The sequence below is a fragment of the Eschrichtius robustus genome, chromosome 11 (assembly GCF_028021215.1).
Source record: "Eschrichtius robustus isolate mEscRob2 chromosome 11, mEscRob2.pri, whole genome shotgun sequence".
Lineage (NCBI taxonomy): Eukaryota > Metazoa > Chordata > Mammalia > Artiodactyla > Eschrichtiidae > Eschrichtius > Eschrichtius robustus.
In genome coordinates, this window is record NC_090834.1 from 7,763,096 (window position 1) to 7,786,355 (window position 23,260).

Genomic DNA, 23,260 nt, shown 5'->3' on the forward strand with positions numbered 1-23,260 from the left:
CATGCCGTTTAAGTCTTTTACCATGTATAGATATTTTTGTACTCTGATGCTGTTACAAAAAGTGCTTCATCATCAAGGAGATTCATAGAAAGGCTATGGAAGCCATTACAACAGTTCTATACCAAGATGATGACTATGAGAGGATTCCAGCCTATACTGACTTAAAACAAGGAGCTGTCCTGCCCCTGGGGCCCCTAGATCAGGCATCCAGAGGTTTTTACTCCCTGACAGGCAGGGTCGACGCCCCTACTCAGCCTTGAAGCAGTTAGAGAGGAGGAACCATCGCCCTTCTGCTTCCCATAAGAATATGGGACTAAAATCTCCGAGGGGGGAATGAAACAGGAGGGAAGGGGACAGGGCACAACCTTTGAAAGAATAACATAGCCTGAGGACATGACATAAACTGATTTAAACCAAATGGGTCCAAGATGGCGGACAAGTCGACTTCCACTACACCTTGAGCCCCACTGTACACTCACTGTAATACATCAGCAAACTAAATGACACACCCACAGGCGCCATGACAGTTCCAAGGATCCATAAGGATCAAAAAGTGGATGGTGGCCCCATTCCTGGAAATCCCTGCCCCTCCCTGAAATAGCTGGAATACTCCTCTCACTCATTAGCCTATGAAATTATCCACCCCTATAAAAACTGACAACCCCCATGCCCTGGTGCCTTTCTCGCCTTCTGAGATGGCCCACACTCTGTGGAGTGTTTCTCTCTAAGTAAATCCACTTCCTACCTATCACTTTGTCTCTCACTGAATTCTTTCTGCAATGAGACATCAAGAACCTAAACTTCATTAAGTCCTGAAACCCGGTGTGTGATCTCAGTTGGAAGACCGTGGGTTTTGGCTGGGTTCAGTCCCAATCAGGATTTAGGCTGGGTTCAAGTCTCGGCACGTGAGTTCAAGTCCCTATCTGAGTTTTACACAGTTTCAAAGCTACATGCAGCGAATTCTCAGTCCCCTGCGTTCTTCCTCTGGCCTGGCACGATTATATTCTGTATATGCTGGTAGAGTTTAAAATGACTGAACTGTATTAGTCACAGCAAATCCATTGCTTTGCAGTCACAAGTTGTTGAATTTTCATGTTAAAATACCTGTTAAATGCCAGGCATTGGGCTAAAAGTGATACTATTACCGCATCCAGTTCACCTCCAACAAACACCATGTAGTGTTTACAGTGAGCTAGGCACTGTTTTCTGCGCTTTACAACGTTCACTCCTCTATGAAGCAGACACCATCACCATCACATGTCACAGATATCACAGATAACGGAAGCACAGAGATGTTAAGTAACTCGCTAGTGGTCACATGGCTATTTATTACACAGTAGATACGGGATGCTGATGCCAGAGTCCACGTTCTGGAGACACAACTCAATACTGTCTCACCAAAGATGACTAACGTCATACCCTTAAGGGCCAAACCCTTGAAAAGTCTCCATCTTTTAGGGGCAACGGAACTGTAAACATGTACTTACCATTATGGCAAAATTCAATGAAATAGTTCGGACTTATCTTCCTTTACCTCTTAGAAGCATCTGACACTTAATTCCATTCTCATCTCCCGTGGATACTGTGTTTTCCTGGTCTTCCTCCCAACCCTGTAGGGAAAGCTCTTCTTCCTCTGCCCATTCCCTGAATGTGGACTGTCTTCATGGCACCATCTGAGGCTCTCCAGTTTAACCACTTTACCTACTCCCTACTCTCCCCACCCCACTTACTCCAATGGTTTACGAGGCCAACTAAATGCTAATGACTCCCAAATCTGTATCTTCAGCTCAGATCTCTCCTGTGTTTCAGACCGATGAGATACCTACTCAGAAGTTTCATTACAGCCCTTCAAAACTCAAACATAATTTTAGACAGTCCTATTTCAAACTTAAAGATCAAAACAGTTCAAAAACCTGCTCCTTATCATGTGTTGGAGGTCTCTGAATGGCAGAAATAATCTCTGGGAGATAGGATTACAGGTGATTATTTCCTTCTTTCTGTCTCAAGCACTAACACAAGTATTTATTGATTTTGAAAGAACTGTCATCTACTTTAGGAAAGTTCTTGCAAGTACCTTTCCTGGACCAATCTCAGTAATCCCTTAAGAACAAGAGAATGATGGACCAGTGGGAATGTAGGAAAGTGGCTAAGCTTGTAACTGTAAACTAGCTGATATTCCTTTCAGGGTATTTGGATTTCTTCCTAATAAAAAATTAACTGAAAAATATTCTCTTTGATCTGTAAATGAACTGAGGGATGAAAGTATTGTTTAGACCTGAAACAAGAATCTGAAAGCTCCAAAAAGAGGTTATTATCTGCCATAGAGGCCCACCAGAGCTACAAAGACTAGGCTGACTTAGAAGAAACAGCTTTAAAAGCATTGCTTTGCAGAGCAGGCGGCATCAGACTTAAAAAGTGGCCAGTGAAAATAATTAAGGAAAAAAGACAGATGAGAGAAAAACAGATTAGGGAGACCTAAAAACATACTTTCATAAAGAGCGAAGGAGGTCAATGCAAGACTGAGGAGTCACAGGGAGAGACAAGAGGGCTGGATGGCCTGGGCCCCGAGATGGGGACAATGCATGGGGGCGGAGGGAGTCGGGGAAAGCACTTCTGCTTTCTGAGAAAACGAACAGGTTGCATGTAGGCACCCGGGAATACGTTTAGGGTACAGCGAAGTAGAAAGAACAAGTGCTCCCATTTGGTTCTGTGGAGAAAAGCAGTTTTCAGGAGGAACTCTTGGAGCAAGTGTAAGCATCCTGGTTTCATGTTGACATCAATTCAAAACAACTGTATTCTTAAGAGTTTGCCCCTGCTTTTACACCACACGTTTTCTTATACGTAAATCCCCTTCGGGGTTTTTTTTTTTTTTTTTTTTAACTTTTCTTCCTTCATTTACCTTAGTGTCTTAGTAAAATTAACTTTTTAAAATATTAAGTACTTGTGGATTCACGCAAAGAGCAGCAGAGCATGTTTCTAGAGCAGAAGAAAGAGAGAAGCAGTGCACTGCAGTGACTGAGGCCACTGGGCAAGTTGGGGTGATGGGGGAACCGGGAGGAAGTGAGGAGAGGGCTGGACCCTCCAGGTCCCCGTGGACATGCCTTAGTGGGGTCTACAGAGCTGTGGTGAAACGCTAAGTTCTTATCGCATTCATTCTGGCAATAGATCTCAAACCTGCTCCAATGTGGAGAGCAGGAAACTGAAAACTATAATGGGCTCTCATTAAAGCTGTCATATCCATATGACAAGAATGGATATTATGAAAAATGATCAAAGGAAAAGAAAAGATCGGGAGAAAGATCACAGGAATCATAGAAGAAAATGTCCCAGGATTGAAGGACATGAATTTCCAGAATGAAAGGGTCCACTGAGCACTCAGAATAGTCGATGATGAAATACCTGCACCAGGGTACATCATCATGAAACTCCAGACCACCAGGGAGAGAGAAAATATCCTCAAACTTCCAGTGAGGGAGAAAAGAAAAACCAAACCAACAAAACAAGGTTTCGTAGAAAAGGTGTGAACCACCACACCTCCAGGGCACTTACAGACACCGGGAAGTACAACGAGGGCTTCAAAACTCTGAGGGAAAATTATTTCTAACCTGGGACTCGATTACACTTCCAAACTATCAAACAAGTTTGTGGGCAAAATAAAGTCTTTCAGATACTTCTTAGGATGTAAGATGTGAGCCAAGAAATGGGATGGCATGGGGGCCAGCCCAGGAGGAGAGTAAAGGTCAGTTCCTGAACGATACTGACAGGAAGCAGTAAAGGCAGGAGGAAGGTGGTGCGGGGCTCCAATAAAAAATGGAACTGATACATTTGAGCCCAGAGATAATGTTACTGATATGAATGGGATTAATACATTAGAGCATTTGGGAAAAAATTAACATAGGTAAGTGAAATAACCAGGCAAAGGTGAACCTACACACAGGGAACAGCAACGCAGGATCACCTGGCTCAACCAACGGTGGACGACATTGGGCAGAGGTATAAATACAGGAGTGTCTGCCGGGCGGGAGGGAGGGAGGGAGACTGATTCCTGGGCCCTAACTCAGCATTCACTGAATCAAAATTTCTAGAGGAGTGATCTGTAGCTTTAAAAGTACCTCAGGTGATTCTTATATCATCAAGCAAGTTGGGGAAATGCTGACTAGTACTTTGGGGTCAGTAAACAGAGTGGATTTGGTTTTCTGAGTCAGTTAACAGTGCAGCTCTCTTTATAACAGCTAGTATAAGTCATTTTCATTAAGCCAACAATATCATTAGAGCAAACACAGCATATTCCAATCACTAACAATTAATACACACATACACACACACACACACCCCCAATCCACATCTTTTTATATGGTCAATTAACCTATGACAAAGAAGGTAAGAATACACAATGGGGAAAAGACAGTCTTGTCAATAAATGTGTGGGGAAAACTGGACCACTTACCTGCAAAAGACTGAAAGTGGGCCACTTTCTTACACCATATACAAAAATAAACTCAAAATGGATTAAAGAGTTAAATGTAAGACCTGAAACCAAAAGCTCCTAGAAGAAAACATAGGCAGTACACTCTCTGACCTTGGTCTTAGCAATTTTTTTTGGATCTGTCTCCTCAGGCAAGGGAAACAAAAGCAAAATAAACAAATGGAACTACAGTACATCAAACTGAAAAAAGCCTTTGCACAGTGAAGGAAACTGTCAACAAAACAAAAAGGCAGCCTATGAATAGGAGAAGACATTTGCAAACAACATCAGGTAAGGGGTTAATACCCAAAATATACAAAGAATTCATACAACACAACATCAAAAAAAACCAAACAACCTGATTAAAAAATGGGCAAAGGACCTGAATAGACATTCTTCCAAGAAGATATACAAATGGCCAACAGGCACATGAAAAGATGCTCAACATCATTAATCATCAGGGAAATGTAAATCAAAACCACAATGATATACCATCTCATACCTGTCAGAACGGCTATCATCAAAAAGTCAGGAAGTAGCAAGTGTCTTTATGGTGAGAATGAGAGAAAAGGGAACTCTCGTGCACTGTTGGTAGGATTGTAAACTGGTGCAGCTACTACAGAAAATTGTACAGAGATTCCTCAAAAAATTAAAAACAGAATTGCCTTATGATCCAGTGATTTCACTTCTGGGTATTTACTCAAAGAAAAAACACAAATTCGAAAAGACACATGCACACCAGTGTTCACTGCAGCATTATTTACAATAGCCAAAATATGGAAGCAAACTAAGTGTCCACCGATAGATGAATGGATAAAGAAGATACACACACACACACACACTCACACACAGGAATATTACTCAGCCATAACAAAAAAGAAATCATGCCACTTATAATAACATGGATGGATCTAGAGTATTACGCTAAGTAAATAAATCAGAGAAAGACAAATACCATATGATCTCACTTACATGTGCAATCTAAAAAAACAAAACAAAATGAAAACAGACTCACACATACAGAGAACAACAGGTGGTTGCCAGAGGGGAGGGGGGGTGGAGGTGGGGGAGAAATAGGTGAAGGGTATTAAGAGGTACAAACATCCAGTTATAAAATAAATAAGCCACAGGGATGTAACATACAGCATAAGGAATATGGTCAATAATATTCTAATAACTTTGTATGGGGACAGATGGGTAACTAGACTTAATGCAGTGATCATTTCATAAAGTATGCAAATATCAAATCACCATGTTAGCACACCTGAAACTAACATACCACTGTATGCAAACTATATTTCAATTAAAAAAAGCCACATCTTTTAACTTATTGATGAAATTTTCAAATGCTACAGAAAATAGGTTTATTCAACTTAACCAACTATGTGTTGCAAAGACCTTCTTGAATTTCTCTAGGGATCCTCATATCCTCTGGCTTTTAGCAACATGGCTGAATAATCCCTCAATTTTCCATTGTCCATGTTCTGGAAACATAGTTTCCAGGTTCACCCTTCCAGTGTATATTCCTTTTCCCATAAGATACTTGGTCATCTTTATTTATATAAATGCTACAAAATACATAGCTCTTTAAGATGTTGAAAATACTCCAATGTTGAAAATGCTCCAATGTAACATTCTTGTTTTATAATCATAAAATGCTGACTAATAATGTGAGTACCTACTACACAGTAGGAACCAGATATATTTATCTTGCTGCTCATCACAACAATCTTATCAGGTAGGTATTATTGGTTCCATTGCACATATGAAGAAACTGAGGCTGAGAAGATTAAATGCTTGTAAATAACAAAGTGTGATGCAAATCCCAGTCTTTTTTTTTTTTTTAATTAATTTATTTATTTTTGGCTGCGTTGGGTCTTCGTTGCTGCACGTGGGCTTTCTCTAGTTGCGGTGCGCGGGCTTCTCATTGCAGTGGCTTCTCTTCTTGTGCAGCACGGGCTCTAGGCACGCGCAGTCAGTAGTTGTGGCTCGCGGGCTTAGTTGCTCCACGGCATGTGGGATCTTCCCGGACCAGGGCTGGAACCCGTGTCCCCTGCATTGGCAGGCGGACTCCCAACCACTGCGCCACCAGGGAAGTCCCCCCAGTCTGTTTTTGAAGCTCATGCTGTTTCTAAAATACTAAGCCTGCCTCATTTCCTGCAAGCACTGGAATTTCAGCGATCATCAGGTTGTTTACTCCACCCCCTTTTTTGGACGAGAAATTTAGGGTACAAAACTTTGAAGTGATTCCCCTAAATGGCAGAATGAAACCAAATTCCATAGCTCTTGGCTCTTACTCTATTTTTATTCCACAAATCTATGCACTGATGCTATACTAGGTGCTGGACAGAGCTAGTATTTATTGAGCATTAACTACGTATGGGGCTCCACAGTGCTTTAACCTGCATTAACTCAATCGATCCTCATGGTGGTCTTAGGGTAGATATTATTCCCATTTTACAGGATAAAAAAACTAAAGTGAGAGAGATTAAGTAACTTGCACAAGGTCACACAGCTAGCAAGTGGCAGAGCTGGATCTGAAACCCAGTCTGCATGACTCCGAAGTGCAAGCTCTTAGCATCTCCAAGGTTTACAGTCCACATTATCTCTTCTGAATGCCCATATGGTTTTAGTCTAATTAAAAGTGTACACATGATGTGTGGACCCTTCTTTCAACCTGATGATTCAAACAAATGAAGTGTTAGAAAGTGAGACCAACAGGAAAATCTGTGCACTGACTGGTTGCTTGGTGATACCAAGGAATATATTTTTTAAGGTGTGATGATGGTGTTGAGGTTATGTTGAAAACTAGTTCTAATCTTTGACAGATACATACTGAAGTGTTTACAGATGAAATGATTATTTCTGGGATTTGATTCAAAACCATCTGGGAGTTGGGGTGTAGAACAAGACTGGCCCTGTGTTGGCTGGATGTATTAGAAGCTGGCTCATGGGTACATGGGGTTTATTAGAGTTTTCTCTATCATGTAAACGTTTGAAAATTTCCACAATTCAGAAAGAATGCACAAAAAAAAGAAAAAGATGAGAAAAACCATGTTATTTTAACAGTATTTGGGAAACAGAAATATGAATGATTTTCCCCCACTCTACTTTTTGTATTTTCACATTTTCTATATTACTTTTATAATGGAAAACATAAAATAAGCTACTTAAAGAAATTCTCCCCCCCCCCAAAAAAAGAAATTCCCTATCTTCTAAAAATAGGCAGAGCAAGTCTGCCCATAATCTAATGAGGTCAAAGCATCATGACGAAAGCATTTCCCACCTCTTTATCAGTTAACTACCATTCACACACTTCAAAAAAAGGCCACTTTTTAAGGACAAGTATGGTCTTTAAATATTAAACTAGCCAAGAGCATAAAGGCACATAAGGGCAAAACAAATTAGACACAGACTTAAGAAAAATAATTATGGTAACTAGACTTGTGGCGGTGATCACTTTGTAGTGTATATAAATGTTGAATTATAATGCTGTACAACTGAAACTTACATAATAATAATTTAAAAAAGAAATTGAACCCCAAAACCAGATACGGTCAGGTAAAGATGGGTTACATTTCAAGGGATAATTAATATATAACATGCTTTGGTTTAAAAAAAAAAAAAAAAAGACTAACTAGTGAGACAGTTCCTCTTGATAGTTAGGCAGAGTTTGGGACAAAGACTTTGAATGTGTAATGCTGACCTTCCTAATGGTCACATGGGCCACAGGACAGGGATCTCCTCGCCAGTGTATGGCCAGGTGGGGATGGGACAGCCACAGCTCCCAGGCCAGCTGTCTTCTGTGTGTCGCCGCCAGTTTTCCTCAGTGACACAACAATAATTTCCATGTGTGTCACAGTATGAAAAAAGTTTGTGAAGCAGGCATTTAAGCTAGACCTGCCCTGATCGTTGCTCAAAAGCTGAAAAAAAGTGAAACAAGGGTCAACAATACAATGGAATCTCTTTGAAATGCTGGCATGGAAAAAAGAACTAACACACATGGTATAGGTCAATACCATTGTTTTCTAACTTTTTTTCTATCTGCACTCCTTTCCACAACCCACCTAGGAAATCTGAAGGTGTATTCCAGCAGCACTCAATGAAGTAACCTCCAAACACAAATGGTAGCTCAGTGGCATAAGGTTAAATTGTGGGGACAGGATTAAAATCCTGGTTCTCTGTGCCAATGCTAAATGTACTCAAGGTAAGTCTGAAATAAATTCCACTTGTTAAGAAAGAGAAGCACTTAAGTGTCAGTGGAAAATCTTGATAGAAGCTTAGAGCTAGTAAGGATCTTCTTTTAAAAAACAATAACTGAAGCCCAAATTACTCGCTCAAGTTCACAAGCAGCTGAACTGGGACCAGTCCCCAGATCTCCCAGCTGCCGACAACTGCTCTTTCCAGGGCACCTCCAGAGAACTGCTAATTGCTTCTTTGAATCTCTCTAAAACCATAAAACAATATCCAAGTACTTCCTGCTCGTCAGGGAAACTGAATCGCTGGTTAATCTGCAACTAGCAAATCGCTGTTCAAGGAACCAGAATTTAACCTCATGCCACTAATTAACCTTAAATTTGGGATATTCAGACACAAGTTCTTTTATTAGTCCCTGTTTGTATTTATGAAATTAAAAAGAAGGCTTTGTTGTTCTTGCACAGGTTAGAAAATATCCTTAAAAACAAATTATCAAGTTCTTCTTTGTATGGTTATGGGGGAGGGGCACATATTATGATATATCAAGATCTAGGTAGATAAGCCACGTTTTACTCTATAAGAATGAAGACACCACTAATAGAATTTCCCTCCTTACACTGAGAAAACAGTCCAGATAAGAAGAGTTCCCAATCAAAAAGAGAATATGAGATTAGTGCAGAAGTGGAAAAATGAGCTACCTAAAACAGGATCAACTGAATGAGGAAGAGAAAGGAGGCAATATATATCTTTACATAAATTCTTGTGTACTGAGAGCAACTCTATTTCAAATCAGCAAGTGCCTAGACTCAAACGATAAACATTAAGGAACCAAACTTCTGTACCCACACTGGCTAAAGCTGTACTGTGATACCAAGCAAACAAAAACTCTGAATTCTTCAAATTTCTCTTACAAAGTTTCAACAAGAAAAACCTAAAAGTTCCTTCTTCAGAAAAAAAGGGACCAGTGTTTTTATGCCTAGGCACTATAGTGTGTGCCTTGGGTTAACCTGAAACCCAAGAACACAAGCTCTGTGTCACTGACAATGACATCTGAGTTGGTTCTTCATTTTGTTTCCTGCCACAGAAGGCCAATTCTGCAGGAACAGGGGTCACTTCTTGAATGCCATTAAGGACAGGTTAAGGCAGAAGAAGGTTCCCCAGCCCCCCCCCCCAAAACCATAAAAGTCCTACACCTAAAACAGGCTTGTAATTAATGTAACGATACGAATTTAAGTCCTGATGTCCAAATTTCAGAGTCCCTGGAAAGGAGCCTTCACATACTTACGTAACACGTGATGCGTGACTGCTTAGTGAAATTAGAACCTGGGTCTGGGACGTTATCAGTAAAAGGTAGTAATTCTCAATTTCTCTAGATCTGTGTCTTTCCTGGGAATTTGCAGGGGAAAAAAACAGTAGCAGAGAAGCTGTTTCTCAATCTCCCTTCGAATTCTTCACATTTATACCCCGATCACCTCTCTTATTACAGAAACATACACAGGTCTTCTTTCCCCCTCTTTACAAATACATGTACTCCTACCTCCATTCTTTAGGTCAAAAATGGACAGAAATTAGATCATTCAAAATGTTCAGACACACCTAACCCATGCCTGTGACGCACTTCAGCCAGCCAAGGGATATTTGTGAGTTCACTCTGTACCAGATGCAGGGGATAAAAAAAATGAACGCGTCCTTAAGGAACTCACAGTTCAACAGCAGCAGTCAATAGTACATCTTGACCTGTACAACTCAAAACCAATTCACACTCCAAGGACAGTACAGTGTAGGGAAAAAGACCACTGAACCAAGCACAGCCTTTCTACTGAGCACTCAGATTGCAGCGTCCTAGCTGATTTCCCAGCTACCAAAGCTTTCTCCTTTTCAATCTGTCCTGCATTCAACTGCCAGATTCATTCCCAGAATTCCATTTTTCAAGGAGTCTCTCTCCTGCTCTAGCATCTTCAAAGACTCCTCCCTACTTACCACATCTAGTTCAAACCCTTCTTCCAGTTAAAGTCTTCTATAGGCTAGCTCCATTTACCTGTTCAACTTTATCTCATGCTCTACAGGGCTCCCTTCTGCCAATCCCTTTTAGAGGGGTAGGACGCAAACTTAATGCCACTACCTCCTCTAACTCCTCAGGCAGCCTTCATTCTAAGCAGTCTTAAAAACTGTTTCCTCTATCGTCAGCACAGTTCCGTTAATTTCCTGAGATCTCTTCAGGGCTCGGCATCAGCTTTCTTCTTAGTAAATGGCAGGTCTGTTTCCAGGTACTTTTAACATTACCATCCCAACCAGATGTTCCTCTTCCCTGACACCCCTTAGTGAAGTCACAAGGTCTTGACTTAGTGAAGTCCCTGGCAGTTTGGGCATGGAAGTCCCAACACTGCACCTTGTAAGAGAAGGAGAGGGTCTGGAGCAAGTTACAAGCCAGGGATGGAGAAAACGAAGGAAGTGGAAAAGGGAAGGGAAGATTCCTGCTCTGTACTTTTTCTTTTCTTTGGAAGCAGTTGGGGGAGGGACGGAGGAGACGCCACGAAATGAATTCTGGAAGAAGGCAGAAGAGACTCAAGGTGCTCCCTAGGAAGAAAATATGGACCCGTGGATAACGGAAGGGCTCCCCGTCACCCCTGGGAGAGAAGGACTAGTTACAACGTGAAACAAAGAGGTTGGGAGTCAGGAGATGAGGGGTGGAGAGGCTTCAGAGATCCCGCATCTCCGAAGGTCGAGCGGTAAGGAAAAAAAAAAAGGACGCGAGGCGTCCCTCGAGGGATTGGCCGAGCACCCGGGACGTGGTTGCCAAAAGGGACGAGGTGGGCGCCTCAGACGGCTCTGGGGCGAGTGTTCACGGGGCACGCTTCTCCCGAGCGCGGGGGCGGGGAGGTGGTTTTGAGTGGGGTCGTCTCTTAAAGGGAGAAACGGTTTCCCAAGACAGGGGTCTCCGAGAACGGAAGCCCTGGGGACGCGGAAACGTTAAAGCGTTGAGGCACCGGCATTTCCCAGCCCCAACCCGAATTCCCCACACACTCACCGCGTCTCCTCCAAGCACCACCACTCCAGTTGCAGCTACCGGCCGGCGCAGCCGCACTTACCGCGCATCGCCCCCACGTGACTCTCCCGGGACCCCGCCCCTCCCGGCCCATGTGACCCGAAGGGCCCACCCACTCCCTCCTCCCTCCAGTCCGTCTTCTGCGCGTGGGCTTGGCTCGTACCTCCCTTCTCGGCAAGATGGCGGCTCCTAGCTGTAGTGTGCCTGGCCTCTGGGTCCGGGGTTCCTGGCAGCGTCTGGGGAATCTCTTCACTTTCGTCTCAAAGCCACTTTGTTCCGCTGCTGCTGCCTCTCGGCCCCTGGATGCCCAGCGATTAGCGGAGAGGCTTCGAGCCCAGAAACAGGAACAAAAGACGAAGAAGCCGGTGAGCCCAGAAGGACCACGACTCCCAAGAGGCAGTGCGCTCACTGGTTTCCCAGGCCGGGAGGGAGGTGGGAGGGTCCTCTGACACGTGTCAAGTAATCAATGTCGAGGACTTGTGGTGGGAGAATGAGGAGAAAGCGGAGGGGAGAGGTCGGAAGGGTGCGGTATCTTCCTGTGGGCTGGGTCTCTGGCTCCTGCCGACCCCGGCCCTAAGCACCACGTGGGTACAGGCGAGACGGACACCCACCCCTGCGCTCAAATTCCTCGGGGACGGGGCGAGTCTAATGCTAAAATACAGGCATTCCCTTCCCAAATTCTCACCCAGACTTACTGCAAGTCCTCCCCACCAGGCATTTACCGTCGCTCCTTCTCTCCCCGCAGGTGCCCACAAACCCTGTTCAGCGGAGAGTGCAAGAACTACTGCGGTTCACAGAGCAGCTGCAGCGCGTCCACCCCAACGTGCTTGCTAAGGCGCTGAGCCGAGGACTTGTCCACCAGGACAAGGACCTTGTGGTCATCAATAAGCCCTACGGTCTCCCTGTGCATGGTAAGCAGCACGTGGGGAAGGGAGGCGGGCCGCTGCTGCTTTCTGCTACGCGTAGGGGCAACTCTAACATTACCCGGGGGGCTCTCTGAAGCCTTGCTTTCAAAGTAATTAAACTTTTGTGGGGCACTGTCCTCTGTGAGGAACCAGTAAGGACGCAGAGATAAATAAGACAGTCCCCACCTTCCAAACATCTGGCAGCCAGCAGCGATTTATGGAATTTGCTGTGTGCAGACCTCCACCGAGGATTGCTATAGAGAAGGACAAAGGCTGTGTGGTTCCTGTCTTCAGATTATTTTCCATCAGAACTGGGAAAGAGGACATAACGTGTGTTGGTGTATACCTAACAAAACCCCAGGGTGCCTAGAACGTAATGGAAACCCTAATGTTTTTGAATAAATGTTAAATGTAGTTGTCAGAGACAGCTAGGGTGAGTCAGGAAAGACTGATAGAAAAAAATGCATTTGTGGAAAGGGTTTTGCTGGGGGAATAGGCGTATTTTAGCTAGAAGAACGAATGTTTTGGGGAGAGGTATGGAGAAGGTTGTACATGAAAACAACGAATTAAATCAGACAGTGCCAAGTGCTTTGTATGTTTTTTTTTTCTCTCTTGATCCTTCCAGTAGCTTGCCTTTCCGTTCCCTGAGAGATAACTATTATCAAGATATTTACATTTTATAGATGAGAAAACTGAAAGTTGGAAAGAGTAAGTAATCTGTCCAAGGTCAGTGGCTAGTTGTGAGGGTCCATAGAATGGAACCCAGGAATGTCTCACCCCAAAGCCCAGCCTCTCAGCTCTTCTGTAATGCCTCAGGAGGGCCTCATGGTCTTGCATTTCTCACTAGGGTTTACTTGGCAAATTCTCAAGCCTTTGCTTACATAGTGAAATATCAGATCTCATCATTTTGGTTGCTAATTTTAGTATGAGTACATAAGTAGATTAAAAAAAAAAAAAAAAATATATATATATATATATATATACACATATAGGTCTGAGGAGAAAGCCACATGCTCTAGGATGGTGCTTTTTAAACTTTAATATGCATATGAGTCACTTGGGCCTTTTGTTAAAATGCAGATTTTGATTAATTAGTCTGGGTTGGAGGCCTGAGATTCCTTTCTAGCAAGCTCCCTGGGCAGACTGATACGTTGCTAGTCCCTGGACCACAATTCAGTAATAAGGCTCTAGAAAGCATTTACTGTTAATCCAGTAAGGGCTGTTGTCCCAGGTAGAGGTCTTCGGTGGGATCTTTTCCCGGCCGCTCAAACCTCTGGCTTTTTCCTTCTTAGGTGGCCCTGGGGTCCGGCTCTGCATCAGTGATGCACTGCCTGTCCTGGCGAAGATGCTTCACGGCCACAAGGCAGAGCCCTTGCATCTGTGCCATCGGCTGGACAAGGAAACTACAGGCGTAATGGTGTTGGCTTGGGAAAAAGAAGTGGCGCATCAAGTCCAAGAGTTGTTTAGAACCCGTCAGGTGACAAAGAAGTACTGGTATGAAGCCCATCGATAGCGGTCGAGGTGGTGTAGGCACCCTTCCATCTATTCATCCGTTCATACAGCAGGAACTCCTAGTAATAGAAGGCACTGCACTCGGACGCGTGGGCATATAAAAATTATAGGAAACAGGTTTAGTGCTTAGAACATTAGAGTCCGGTGGCATAGTGGTTCCTAATTATGGCTGTACATAAAAATTATTAAAAATTAATTATATGAGTATACATGATTACATTCCTGTGGTAAAATGTCAGACAACAAAGATAAAGCAAAAATCTCCTGGAGAATCCACTCATTCTATTATTCTAGTTTCTTCCCTTGGGGTACTTTGGTTTTTATTCCTCTGGTGCTTACTCAACGTACTTACATATATGTCTGGTGTATACACTATGTGTGTATGCCTGTGTATGTCTACATACAGATGTGTGTATATATATCACACTTTACAATGTATATTGTACTTTCTTTTTCCACTTAACTCTTTGATTTGGGGATCTTTCCATGTTAGTGCATATAGATTTACCTCAGTTTTTTTAATAGAAGAAAGATGCATGAGCAAGAATGAAACCTACTCCTGTCCCCCACCTACTCAATTTCCTTCTCCAGAAGCAGTCCCTATTACTATTAGTGTCTTGTGTAAACTTCCAGAGTTATATGGGACATGTATAAGCATATTACTGTATAGCAGCATATTTTACACTGCTTTGCATCCTGCTTTTTTCACGTGGACAGTACATCTTGGAGAGCATTTTGTGTTGTACATTTAGAGCTATCTCCTTTTTAATGGCTCTGTTGTATGGATATCATAATTTCCTTATTGACGGGTGTTTAGGTACTTTCCCAATTTTCAGAGCCTATTGCAAAGAATATGTGAGTATATCCTTAGGACAGAGTCCCAGAAATGGAATTGCTGGGTTGAAGGGCACACACATTTTAAAATTTGAATGGTTACTACCCAAATTGCTCTCCAAAATGGTTATGTCAGTTTTTACTCCCGCTAGGAGTAGTGAATATCTACCTCCCCTTATCCCTGACCAATGCATTTTTAAAAGGTTTGCCATTCTGATGGGTAAAAAAATATATGATATTTTATTTTCTGTTTCCCTGTGTACTAGTGATGTTGACTGTTTTGTGTGTGTGTGTTTATTGGCTGTTTGAGTTTCCCTTTCTGTGAACAGACTATTTCCTTTTGCCTATTTTCTGTTAGGTTGTTTATTATTTCCTGTTTGATTTGTGAGTATTCTTTTTAGATTTTGCTTGTTAGTCCTTGATTTTGCAGCTGCTTTGTAATCTTGGGAGCCTTTAAAAAATCTATATGCTTGAGACCCACCCACAGAGGTTCTGATTCATAAGTCTGGTGGGTGTGGGGATTGGGCATCTATATTTTTCAAAAGCTCCACAAATGACTCTGATGTAGAATCAAGTTTAAGAATCACTGTAAGAAGAGATTACAGGTAATGGAGGAAGTTTGGCATGGCAGCTAAGAGCTCAACAAGATCTGTGTTCAACTCTCACCTGTGTCATTTACCAGAGTGGAACCTTAGGGAAATTATTGAACTTCTTTAAGCTTTGTCGTCATAATGGAAAATGGGAATAATGGAGTCAATGAGAGAGTTAAGTGAGACAGTGCATGTGAAGTGTTTAACACAGTACCCACATCACAGTAAAGGCTGAAAGATGGAAAATCAAGACTATTATTATGTATACAAGTAATCAAAATGTAAGTCTATAAAAAGTGTTATTTGTGAGAATTGTCTGTAAAAGTTCAGCATCGCTCACCGTTTTCTGTATCAGGCTTCGTGGAAGACTTGAAGTCAGTTAATTGGGTCTCGATGAATGAAGGGTTTGATAGATGAGGTGGAGAAACGTGTTCCAGATTATAGGAACAGTGGGCACTGTAGGAGTAAGGCCTACAGTCTGGTGTGGGACAGGGGGCGGTGGCAGAGAGTGCTGGAAGGTTCGGCGGGAAACTGGTTACTGACAGCCTTAAATACCAGGTGCAGGAAATAGAAGTTAGAAGTAGAACATAGCAGGCAACTGATTAGCACTTGCTGGCTTAGTATGATAACAATTTGTTATATTCTAGTGATTTCTTTGAGTCTTCTTACTAGATTTGGAATTCCTTAGGAACAGGGATTTTTGTCTTGTTCATCCATCTAGAACTAGTACCTACTGAAATCAGTGTCTATTTATATTCAGTGAATATTTACTGACTGAACGTTTTTGAGCAGTAGTGTTAGGCCATTAGAAAGCGTCAGCTCGTAGTTACAACTCAGTGTAAGTATGATAAAATGTATCAGATAGCAGCCTAAACTGCTACCAGTCTGCAGTGGGGTGTCTAGGGTGTGCGATGTTATATCTGGGCTTGTGACTCCTGGGCCAGTGATTCTGTGTTAGGCCACCAAGTACCCAGGAGAGCTGATTGACTGGAAGAGGCATGGACGTAAGGACAGATTAAAGAGTCTTCTGCCTGTCTGTGGTGTGATGGAGGGAAACCTCCCACAAGAGGGACTTACTGAGCTGTGGTTGGGGTTCCTGGGACTTTTCTGAGCACAGTTCCTCCCTGTTTTATCGACCTGGCAAATAGGGCAGGAGCGGTCCTGTGAATTTTTCACTCAATTCATTCATTAATTCATTTATTCCATATGCAGCTCGAACTTACCGTCTTTTATTATTTAAAAAAGAAAAACAGGATGCAAAACTGTATTACCCTAGTTTTACCTTAAGCTGTACATACTCATTTTTAAAGGCTAGATGAGTGACCGTCTTATTAATATAATTTTTTTCTTGTTCTTCCGTTTTTTCCCCAAATATTCTACAATCAGCACATATTAGTTTAGTTGTAAAAAAAGATAGGCTTATAAGGATAGTGTCAAGCTCTCAGGCTAAGCACTATACCAGGAGATCATTTGGGACCCTCTGATCTTAAGAACTGACCGCAGTAGTGCAGGAGGTCCAGAGTTAAAACCTCTAAGTAGCCGATGCAAGGAGAGCCTCACTCACCTTTGTGGCTTAAGCAAGGGTCTGTGTGTGTCCCCCCAGGGCCATCACGATGCGCGTCCCGGTGCCCTCAGCGGGAGTCGTGGACATTCCCATCATTGAGAAGGAGGCGCAGGGCCAGGAACGACACCACAAGGTGGGTGAGCGCCTCCAGAGGGGTGGGTTTGCTGCCCTTTCTTCGAAATCGTGTCTTGATTTCTTTGGCTCCAGATGACGCTGTCCCCGAGCTACTGCATGGACAATGGGAAGATAGTGAGGGTGCGGACCAGCAGGAACGCACAGCTGGCTGTGACTCAGTACCGGGTGCTGAGCAGCACCCTCTCCTCCGCCCTCGTGGAGCTCCAGCCTATTACCGGTGAGGGTCCCACTGCTCTGCAGTGGGCGGAGAAGCCTCACCCAGGGCCTTGTGCTGGGCTCCGCCCCTCCCCTGAGCAGCTGGTATTCTGGGGGCTCTGGGATTGCACCAGAGCCTGCTTCCGGTGCTGATCTGAGGCTGGGAGCTTCCATAGGGATGATTGTTACAAACAGTAGGTAGCAGAAGGATACAAATAGTTTGCTTTAGGCAGACTCCTACTCTTTTTTTTTTTTTTTTATAAATTTACTTATTTATTTTAATTTATTTTTGGCTGAGTTGGGTCTTCGTTGCTGCACGCGGGCTTTCTCTGTTTGCAGCGAGCGGGGGCTACTCTTCATTGCGGTGTGCGGGCTTCTCATTGCGGTGGCTTCTCTTGTGGCGGAGCACAGGCTCTAGGCGTGTGGGCTCAGTAGTTGTGGCACGTGGGCTCTAGAGCGCAGGCTCAGTAGTTGTGACACACGGGCTCAGTAGTTGTGGCACGCGGGCTCAGTAGTTGTGGCACGTGGGCTCTAGAGCGCAGGCTCAGTAGTTGTGACACACGGGCTCAGTAGTTGTGACACACGGGCTCAGTAGTTGTGGCACACGGGCTTAGTTGCTCCGCGGCATGTGGGATCTTCCCAGACCAGGGCTCGAACCCGTGTCCCCTGCATTGGCAGGCGGATTCCTAACCACTGTGCTACCAGGGAAGCCCAGACTCCTACTCTTAATCAGTTTCCTGGGTGGGTGAGAAATATTCAGTTAAAATGATTGAATAAATCAATTCTTCCCTTCAAAAAATAAATAAATAAATAAATGGTTTGCTTACGTTTATTTAAAAATTTGCAAATTGATTACTCAAAAAATGAAGCATAGAATTACCATATGATCCAGCAGTTCTGCTCCCTGTATATATGCAGAAGAATTGAAAACAGGGATTCAGAAAAGATATTTGTACACCGGTGTTCATAGCAGCACTATTCACAGTAGCCAAAAGGTGAAAACAACCTACATGTCCATCAACAGATGAATGGAAAAACAGAATGTGGTACATCATGCAGTGGAATGTAATTCAGCCTTAGAAAGGAAGGAAATTCTGACACATACTGCAGCGTGGATAAACGTTAAGACATTATGCTAAATGGAACACGAAAGGACACATACTGTATGATTCCATTTATATGAGATACCTAGAGTAGTCAAATTCATAGAGACAGATAGTAGAGTAATGGTTACCAGGGGCTGGAGAGAGCAGGGGGCGGGGAGTTATTGTTACCTGGGTACAGAGTTTCAGTTGGGGGCAGCGGAAGAGTTCTGGAGAGGGACTGTAGTAGTGATTGCACAACAATGTGAATGTACTCAGTGCCACCGAACTCTACTCTTAAAAACGATTAAAATGGGACTTCCCTGGTGGTGCAGTGGTTAAGAATCTGCCTGCCAATGCAGGGGACACAGGTTCAATCCCTGGTCCAGGAAGATCCCACATGCCGCAGAGCAACTAAGCCCGTGCGCCACAACTACTGAGCCTGTGCTCTAGAGCCCGTGAGCCACGACTACTGAGCCTGCGAGCCACAGCTACTGAAGCCCACACGTGTAGAGCCCGTGCTCCGTAACAAGAGAAGCCACCGCAATGAGAAGCCCGTGCACTGCAACGAAGAGTAGCCCCTGCTCGCCGCAGCTAGAGAAAAAAGACCCAACGAAGCAACGAAGACCCAATGCAGCAACGAAGACCCAATGCAGCCAAAAATAAATAAATAAATTTATACTAAAAGAAAGGATTAAAATGGTAAATTTTATGTATATTTTGCCACAATAAAAAAAATGTACAAAGCGATACTATTTAGTGTTATACAACACAATTATTTAAAAATAAAAAAGCATGGCAATGATAGACACCGAGTTGATAGTGGTTATCTGTGGTGGAAAGGAAACTGTGATGGCAAGGGGTACTTAGAGGCTTAACAGTATTTATAATGTTTATTTCCTAATAGCTTATTGTTTGTTAGATTATTCTTTATACCTTATTGTAGTTGGGGCTTTGCCGGTTTTACTGTCCTTTGATTTAATATGATTAGAAGCAGATGCCACCAGTGGTATTGTTTCAATGGCTACTCATAAGTTTCCTCCCTCTCTTTTTTTAAAGGAATAAAGCATCAGCTTCGAGTTCACCTGTCTTTTGGATTGGATTGCCCAGTCCTTGGTGATCACAAGTATTCAGACTGGAACAGGCTGGCCCCCCAGGTAATACACGTTTGACCCAATATGCAACAGAATAAGGGGGAGAACTTACTCTTTCCCCTTGTTCAATCCCTGAAGTGAGTCACAGCAGAGATGTGTTGATTGTCTTCCGACACAGTACCATGCTAGTTATCTAGCTTATGGAGAAATTGAGAAGCAGTTAGGAGACTTTCTGAAGGCTCAAAGCAGGCTTTCACGCTACAGCTAAAGAGCCTTGGTGGAAACTTTGCTTGTTGCTGTTACAGCCCGTTCTCTTGGAAAGCCAGAGAACTGGCCAAGGAGAGCTTCCCTGGTGTGGTGGGTTTTCTCATACATGGGCTCCGAAGCCTTCCTAGAAATGGCCCCGAAGCAGGCTGTCCATCACTGTGTCTTCCGGGAGTTGGTGAGGGGGCCCCGTAAGTGGAGGTCTTCTGCCCCCGCACGCTGGTCAAGGAGGGGCTGTTGGCCTTGCGCTCACGAGCTGTCTCCTCTGCACAGAAGCTGTCTGCCTGCATCCTGAAGAAGATGGGGCTGCCGCAGTCCAAGGCCCGCCACATCCCCCTTCACCTGCATGCCTGCCAGCTGACTCTGCCTGCCCTGCAGCCCGGGAAGGAGGAACTCAACTTGGTCTGCAAGCCTCCTCGATACTTTGTCCATTCCCTGCACCGTCTGGGCTTAAGGATGCCGAGTCGGGATCAAAATGGGGACGAGGAAGCCACACACTCAGGAGCACAGTGAAGACAGTTGGGCAGTTTGCCCTGAATTCTTCTCTCTGTTTAAGGGACTCTGCTAACTTCTCACTTGGGACAGACTCCAGAAGAGCCAGGCCTGATGAGTTGAAGAAACAGCTGCTTCAGGGCTCTTACTGGGGCCTAGTGTCTGTTTCTCGACACTTTGGCCACATGCTGGAAAAGCCAGCAGGCAGTCTGCCTGCTTCAGAGTGGAAGAGAGCCCAGGACCAGGAGAACTAAAGCACAGAATCTGTGATCAGGAACTGTTTTCACCCAAGAATAAAGCTCTTGGTCTGTCAGGAAAGTTCCTGTGGTTGGAGAGAACATAATGGTTGTCTAGCTCATAGAGATTCAGAAGCAGCTTCTGCTGTCCTCATGGAGCTGCAGGATCTATCAGCAAAGCCTTCCTGCTTTATTTGTTCAGTCTCAGATTTTGTAGCCAGCGACTACAAGATAGCCATAGACTTTGTAGCCATAGACTACAAGGATTCTCTTCAGCCTCAGCTCAGGCCCCTTACTGTGCAAGTGACCATGGAGCCTGCGAAGGGCTGTTCAGTGAGCAAGCAAAGCAGGTGTAAATGGCAGGCAGGTAACAAAAACGAGTGGAGCAAGCAGGGTGTAAGGCCGTGGTGCGGAACACCCACATGTCTAAAGAGGGCAGTTGTTAGCTCCAGCTGAGGGTTGCTCTGTGGGAACAGATTTTCTAACTTTTTTTTATTATTATTTATATATTTATATTTATATTATATATTTATATATTTATATATTTATATAATATTTATATATTTGGCTGTACCAGGTCTTAGTTGCGGCACACGGGATCTTTGTTATGGCATGCAGGATCTTTAGCTGTGGCGTGCGAACTCTTAGTTGCGGCATGTGGGATCTAGTTCCCTGACCAGGGATCAAATCCGGGCCCACTGCATTGGGAGTGCAGAGTCTTAACCACTGGACCACCAGGGAAGTCCTAACTGTTTTCAGAGAGTCAGGAAACCCAGATATTTATGTGAAATCTCCCAGTATATTGCTAACTAAATCAGAATTTTTAAAAAAACACTTGGATAGCCAAGCAGAACATATTTGTAGGTTGGATTTGGTCTGCAGGCTGCCTGTTTGCAATCTAAAGAATGGTGTAGAAGTTTGGGGAAAGGGATCATCTTGAAAGTTCTGGATCAGTAGTTGGCATTTTAGCTTCATGTAGCATCTGTCCTTTCTAGACTAGGGGATGGCTTTGATTAATCTGTAAATACGTGGTTGTGAGGGGGCTGCCGGTTTTTTGAATCTCCTTTGTTTTGGAAGCAAGCCTGTCCTTGGGTCTCAGGAGGGAGATGCAGAGCCGAGCACCCCGCGGGAGGGAGTTATCTCGGCCATCCCACTCAGTTGTCCAGCTGGCTCCCATCTTATTTCTTGCAACAGTACCATCTTGCAAACAAATACACCTCACGTTACTTTGGCTGAGCTGAGAAAACTCGGAGTGACAGCACAGTTGGGGAGAAGCCCCAAGAACAGTCGTTAGGTGTTCTCTCTGTGTTGATAATACAACTTTCTAAAAACCCACTTTCCTGTTTCCATAATGCCTGTTACCATGCACGATGGATTGAACTTTAAAAGCTCAGATGAAATAACTGTCCAGTAAGTCCCCTACATACAAACGAGTTCCGTTCTGAGAGTATGTTTGTAAGTCCAATTTGTTCGTAAGTCCAACAAAGTTAGCCTAGGTACCCAACTGACACAATCGGCTATATAGTACTGTACTGTAATAGGTTTATAACACTTTTCACACAAATAATGTATAAAAAGCAAAAAATAAAACTTTTAATCTTACAGTACCTTGAAAAGTACAGCAGTACAGTACAACAGCTGGCATATAGGGGCTGGCATCGAGTGAACAGGCAAGAAGAGTTACTGACTGGAGGAGGGAGAGGAGGTGGGAGACGGTAGAGGTGAAGGATTGCCAGCAATAGGAGATGGAGGGCAAGCTGCAGTACCAGCTACATCACCACTGCTTTTACGCTTGCTTCTGGACATCTTGAGCTTGAAATAAAGATACTGTACTACTGTACTTTATACAGTACTATACAGTGAAGTACACAGAAGCACAACCACTTACAGAGGATGCAGGCATGTGACAATGTACGCCAGACATGTGAACTAACGTGATTGGACATGCAAACGCACGTTCGCATCTTTGAAAGTTCGCAACTTGAAGGTTTGTATGTAGGGGACTTAACTGTATTTGTTTCTGTAAGGCCTAAAAATGTTGGCTGTTGTTTCTATTTCTAGTAAACCATGCTCCTCGAGATAAAGGTACAAGAACGTGACGCTTAGAAAATCCTGATAATTGACTTTGAATTGGGGAGGCAATTGAAGAAGACCCCTGGTTTTGTGAGTGTTTGGAGAAACCCCAGGAACCTGGGAACCGCTCCCCAAAGGGACCAGGCAGTCCAGATGTAGGGCAGCCCGGGCTGCAGGCGTTGGCTGGAAGAGATGGGTCAGCACCAGCCTGCAGCAGTCTGCTGGCAACACTCCCGACTGCTGGGCGGCTAGGGCAGGGCGCGGAGTGACGGTGCTCTTCCCTTTCCTGTCTGTGTTTTCTTAGTCGTGCTGGGTATAGCAGTTATCCAGGATAATCTAAGAGAACTTTTATGCCAGGTTGGCGTGGCCTGGGAAGGTGGGCTACATCCAAGGGAGGCTGGAGCATGCCTAAAATGAAATATTGGTTAGAGCCAGTGAAAAGGTTGGATTTGGTATTATATAATTAATAAGAAAGTAGTTTTTCATTCTTTTTATTAAAGTTCTACATGCACGTGATTTTTTTAAAAATCAAGAACTAAAAGGCTTAGAATGAAAAACAGCGTCCCTTGCCCATCG

The 23,260-nt window shown here is 43.8% G+C and overlaps 2 protein-coding genes across 7 annotated transcripts in view; one reads left to right on the forward strand and one right to left on the reverse strand.

The window, feature by feature from the left end:
• FAM118B (family with sequence similarity 118 member B) overlaps positions 1-11,957 on the reverse strand; it is a 54,696-nt gene extending 42,739 nt beyond the window's left edge. For 3 of the 5 annotated variants that reach the window (XM_068555048.1, XM_068555047.1, XM_068555044.1), the window contains exon 1: positions 11,691-11,786. The gene's annotated coding sequence lies outside the window, so the exon portion shown is untranslated. Of the gene's footprint in view, positions 1-8,171; positions 8,301-11,690; positions 11,787-11,871 lie in introns of those variants that run through there. The other 2 variants (XM_068555045.1, XM_068555046.1) reach the window with 2 other exon arrangements.
• RPUSD4 (RNA pseudouridine synthase D4) lies at positions 4,713-22,710 on the forward strand. Of its 2 annotated transcripts, none has more exons than XM_068555042.1 (8): positions 4,713-4,756; positions 11,841-12,073; positions 12,454-12,619; positions 13,906-14,107; positions 17,153-17,246; positions 17,321-17,465; positions 19,585-19,682; positions 20,160-22,710. In XM_068555042.1, the coding sequence occupies exons 1-8, from the start codon at positions 4,723-4,725 to the stop codon at positions 20,394-20,396; spliced, it is 1,209 nt and encodes a 402-aa protein (XP_068411143.1). In that variant the 5' UTR covers positions 4,713-4,722; the 3' UTR covers positions 20,397-22,710. The 2 variants fall into 2 exon arrangements, with proteins under 2 accessions (XP_068411143.1, XP_068411142.1); XM_068555041.1 differs by having other exon boundaries at positions 4,719-4,756; positions 20,157-22,710.
• The last annotated feature ends 550 nt before the right edge of the window (positions 22,711-23,260 follow it).

Bases quoted from the DNA above. Each gene is read 5' to 3' on its own strand.
- RPUSD4 (XM_068555041.1), top strand. From the start codon at position 4,723: ATGAATAGGAGAAGACATTTGCAAACAACATCAG. The intron at 17,247-17,320 runs GTGGGTGAGCGC...CTTTGGCTCCAG, and splicing joins GCCAGGAACGACACCACAAG to ATGACGCTGTCCCCGAGCTA. The intron at 19,683-20,156 runs GTAATACACGTT...TCCTCTGCACAG, and splicing joins GGAACAGGCTGGCCCCCCAG to AAGCTGTCTGCCTGCATCCT.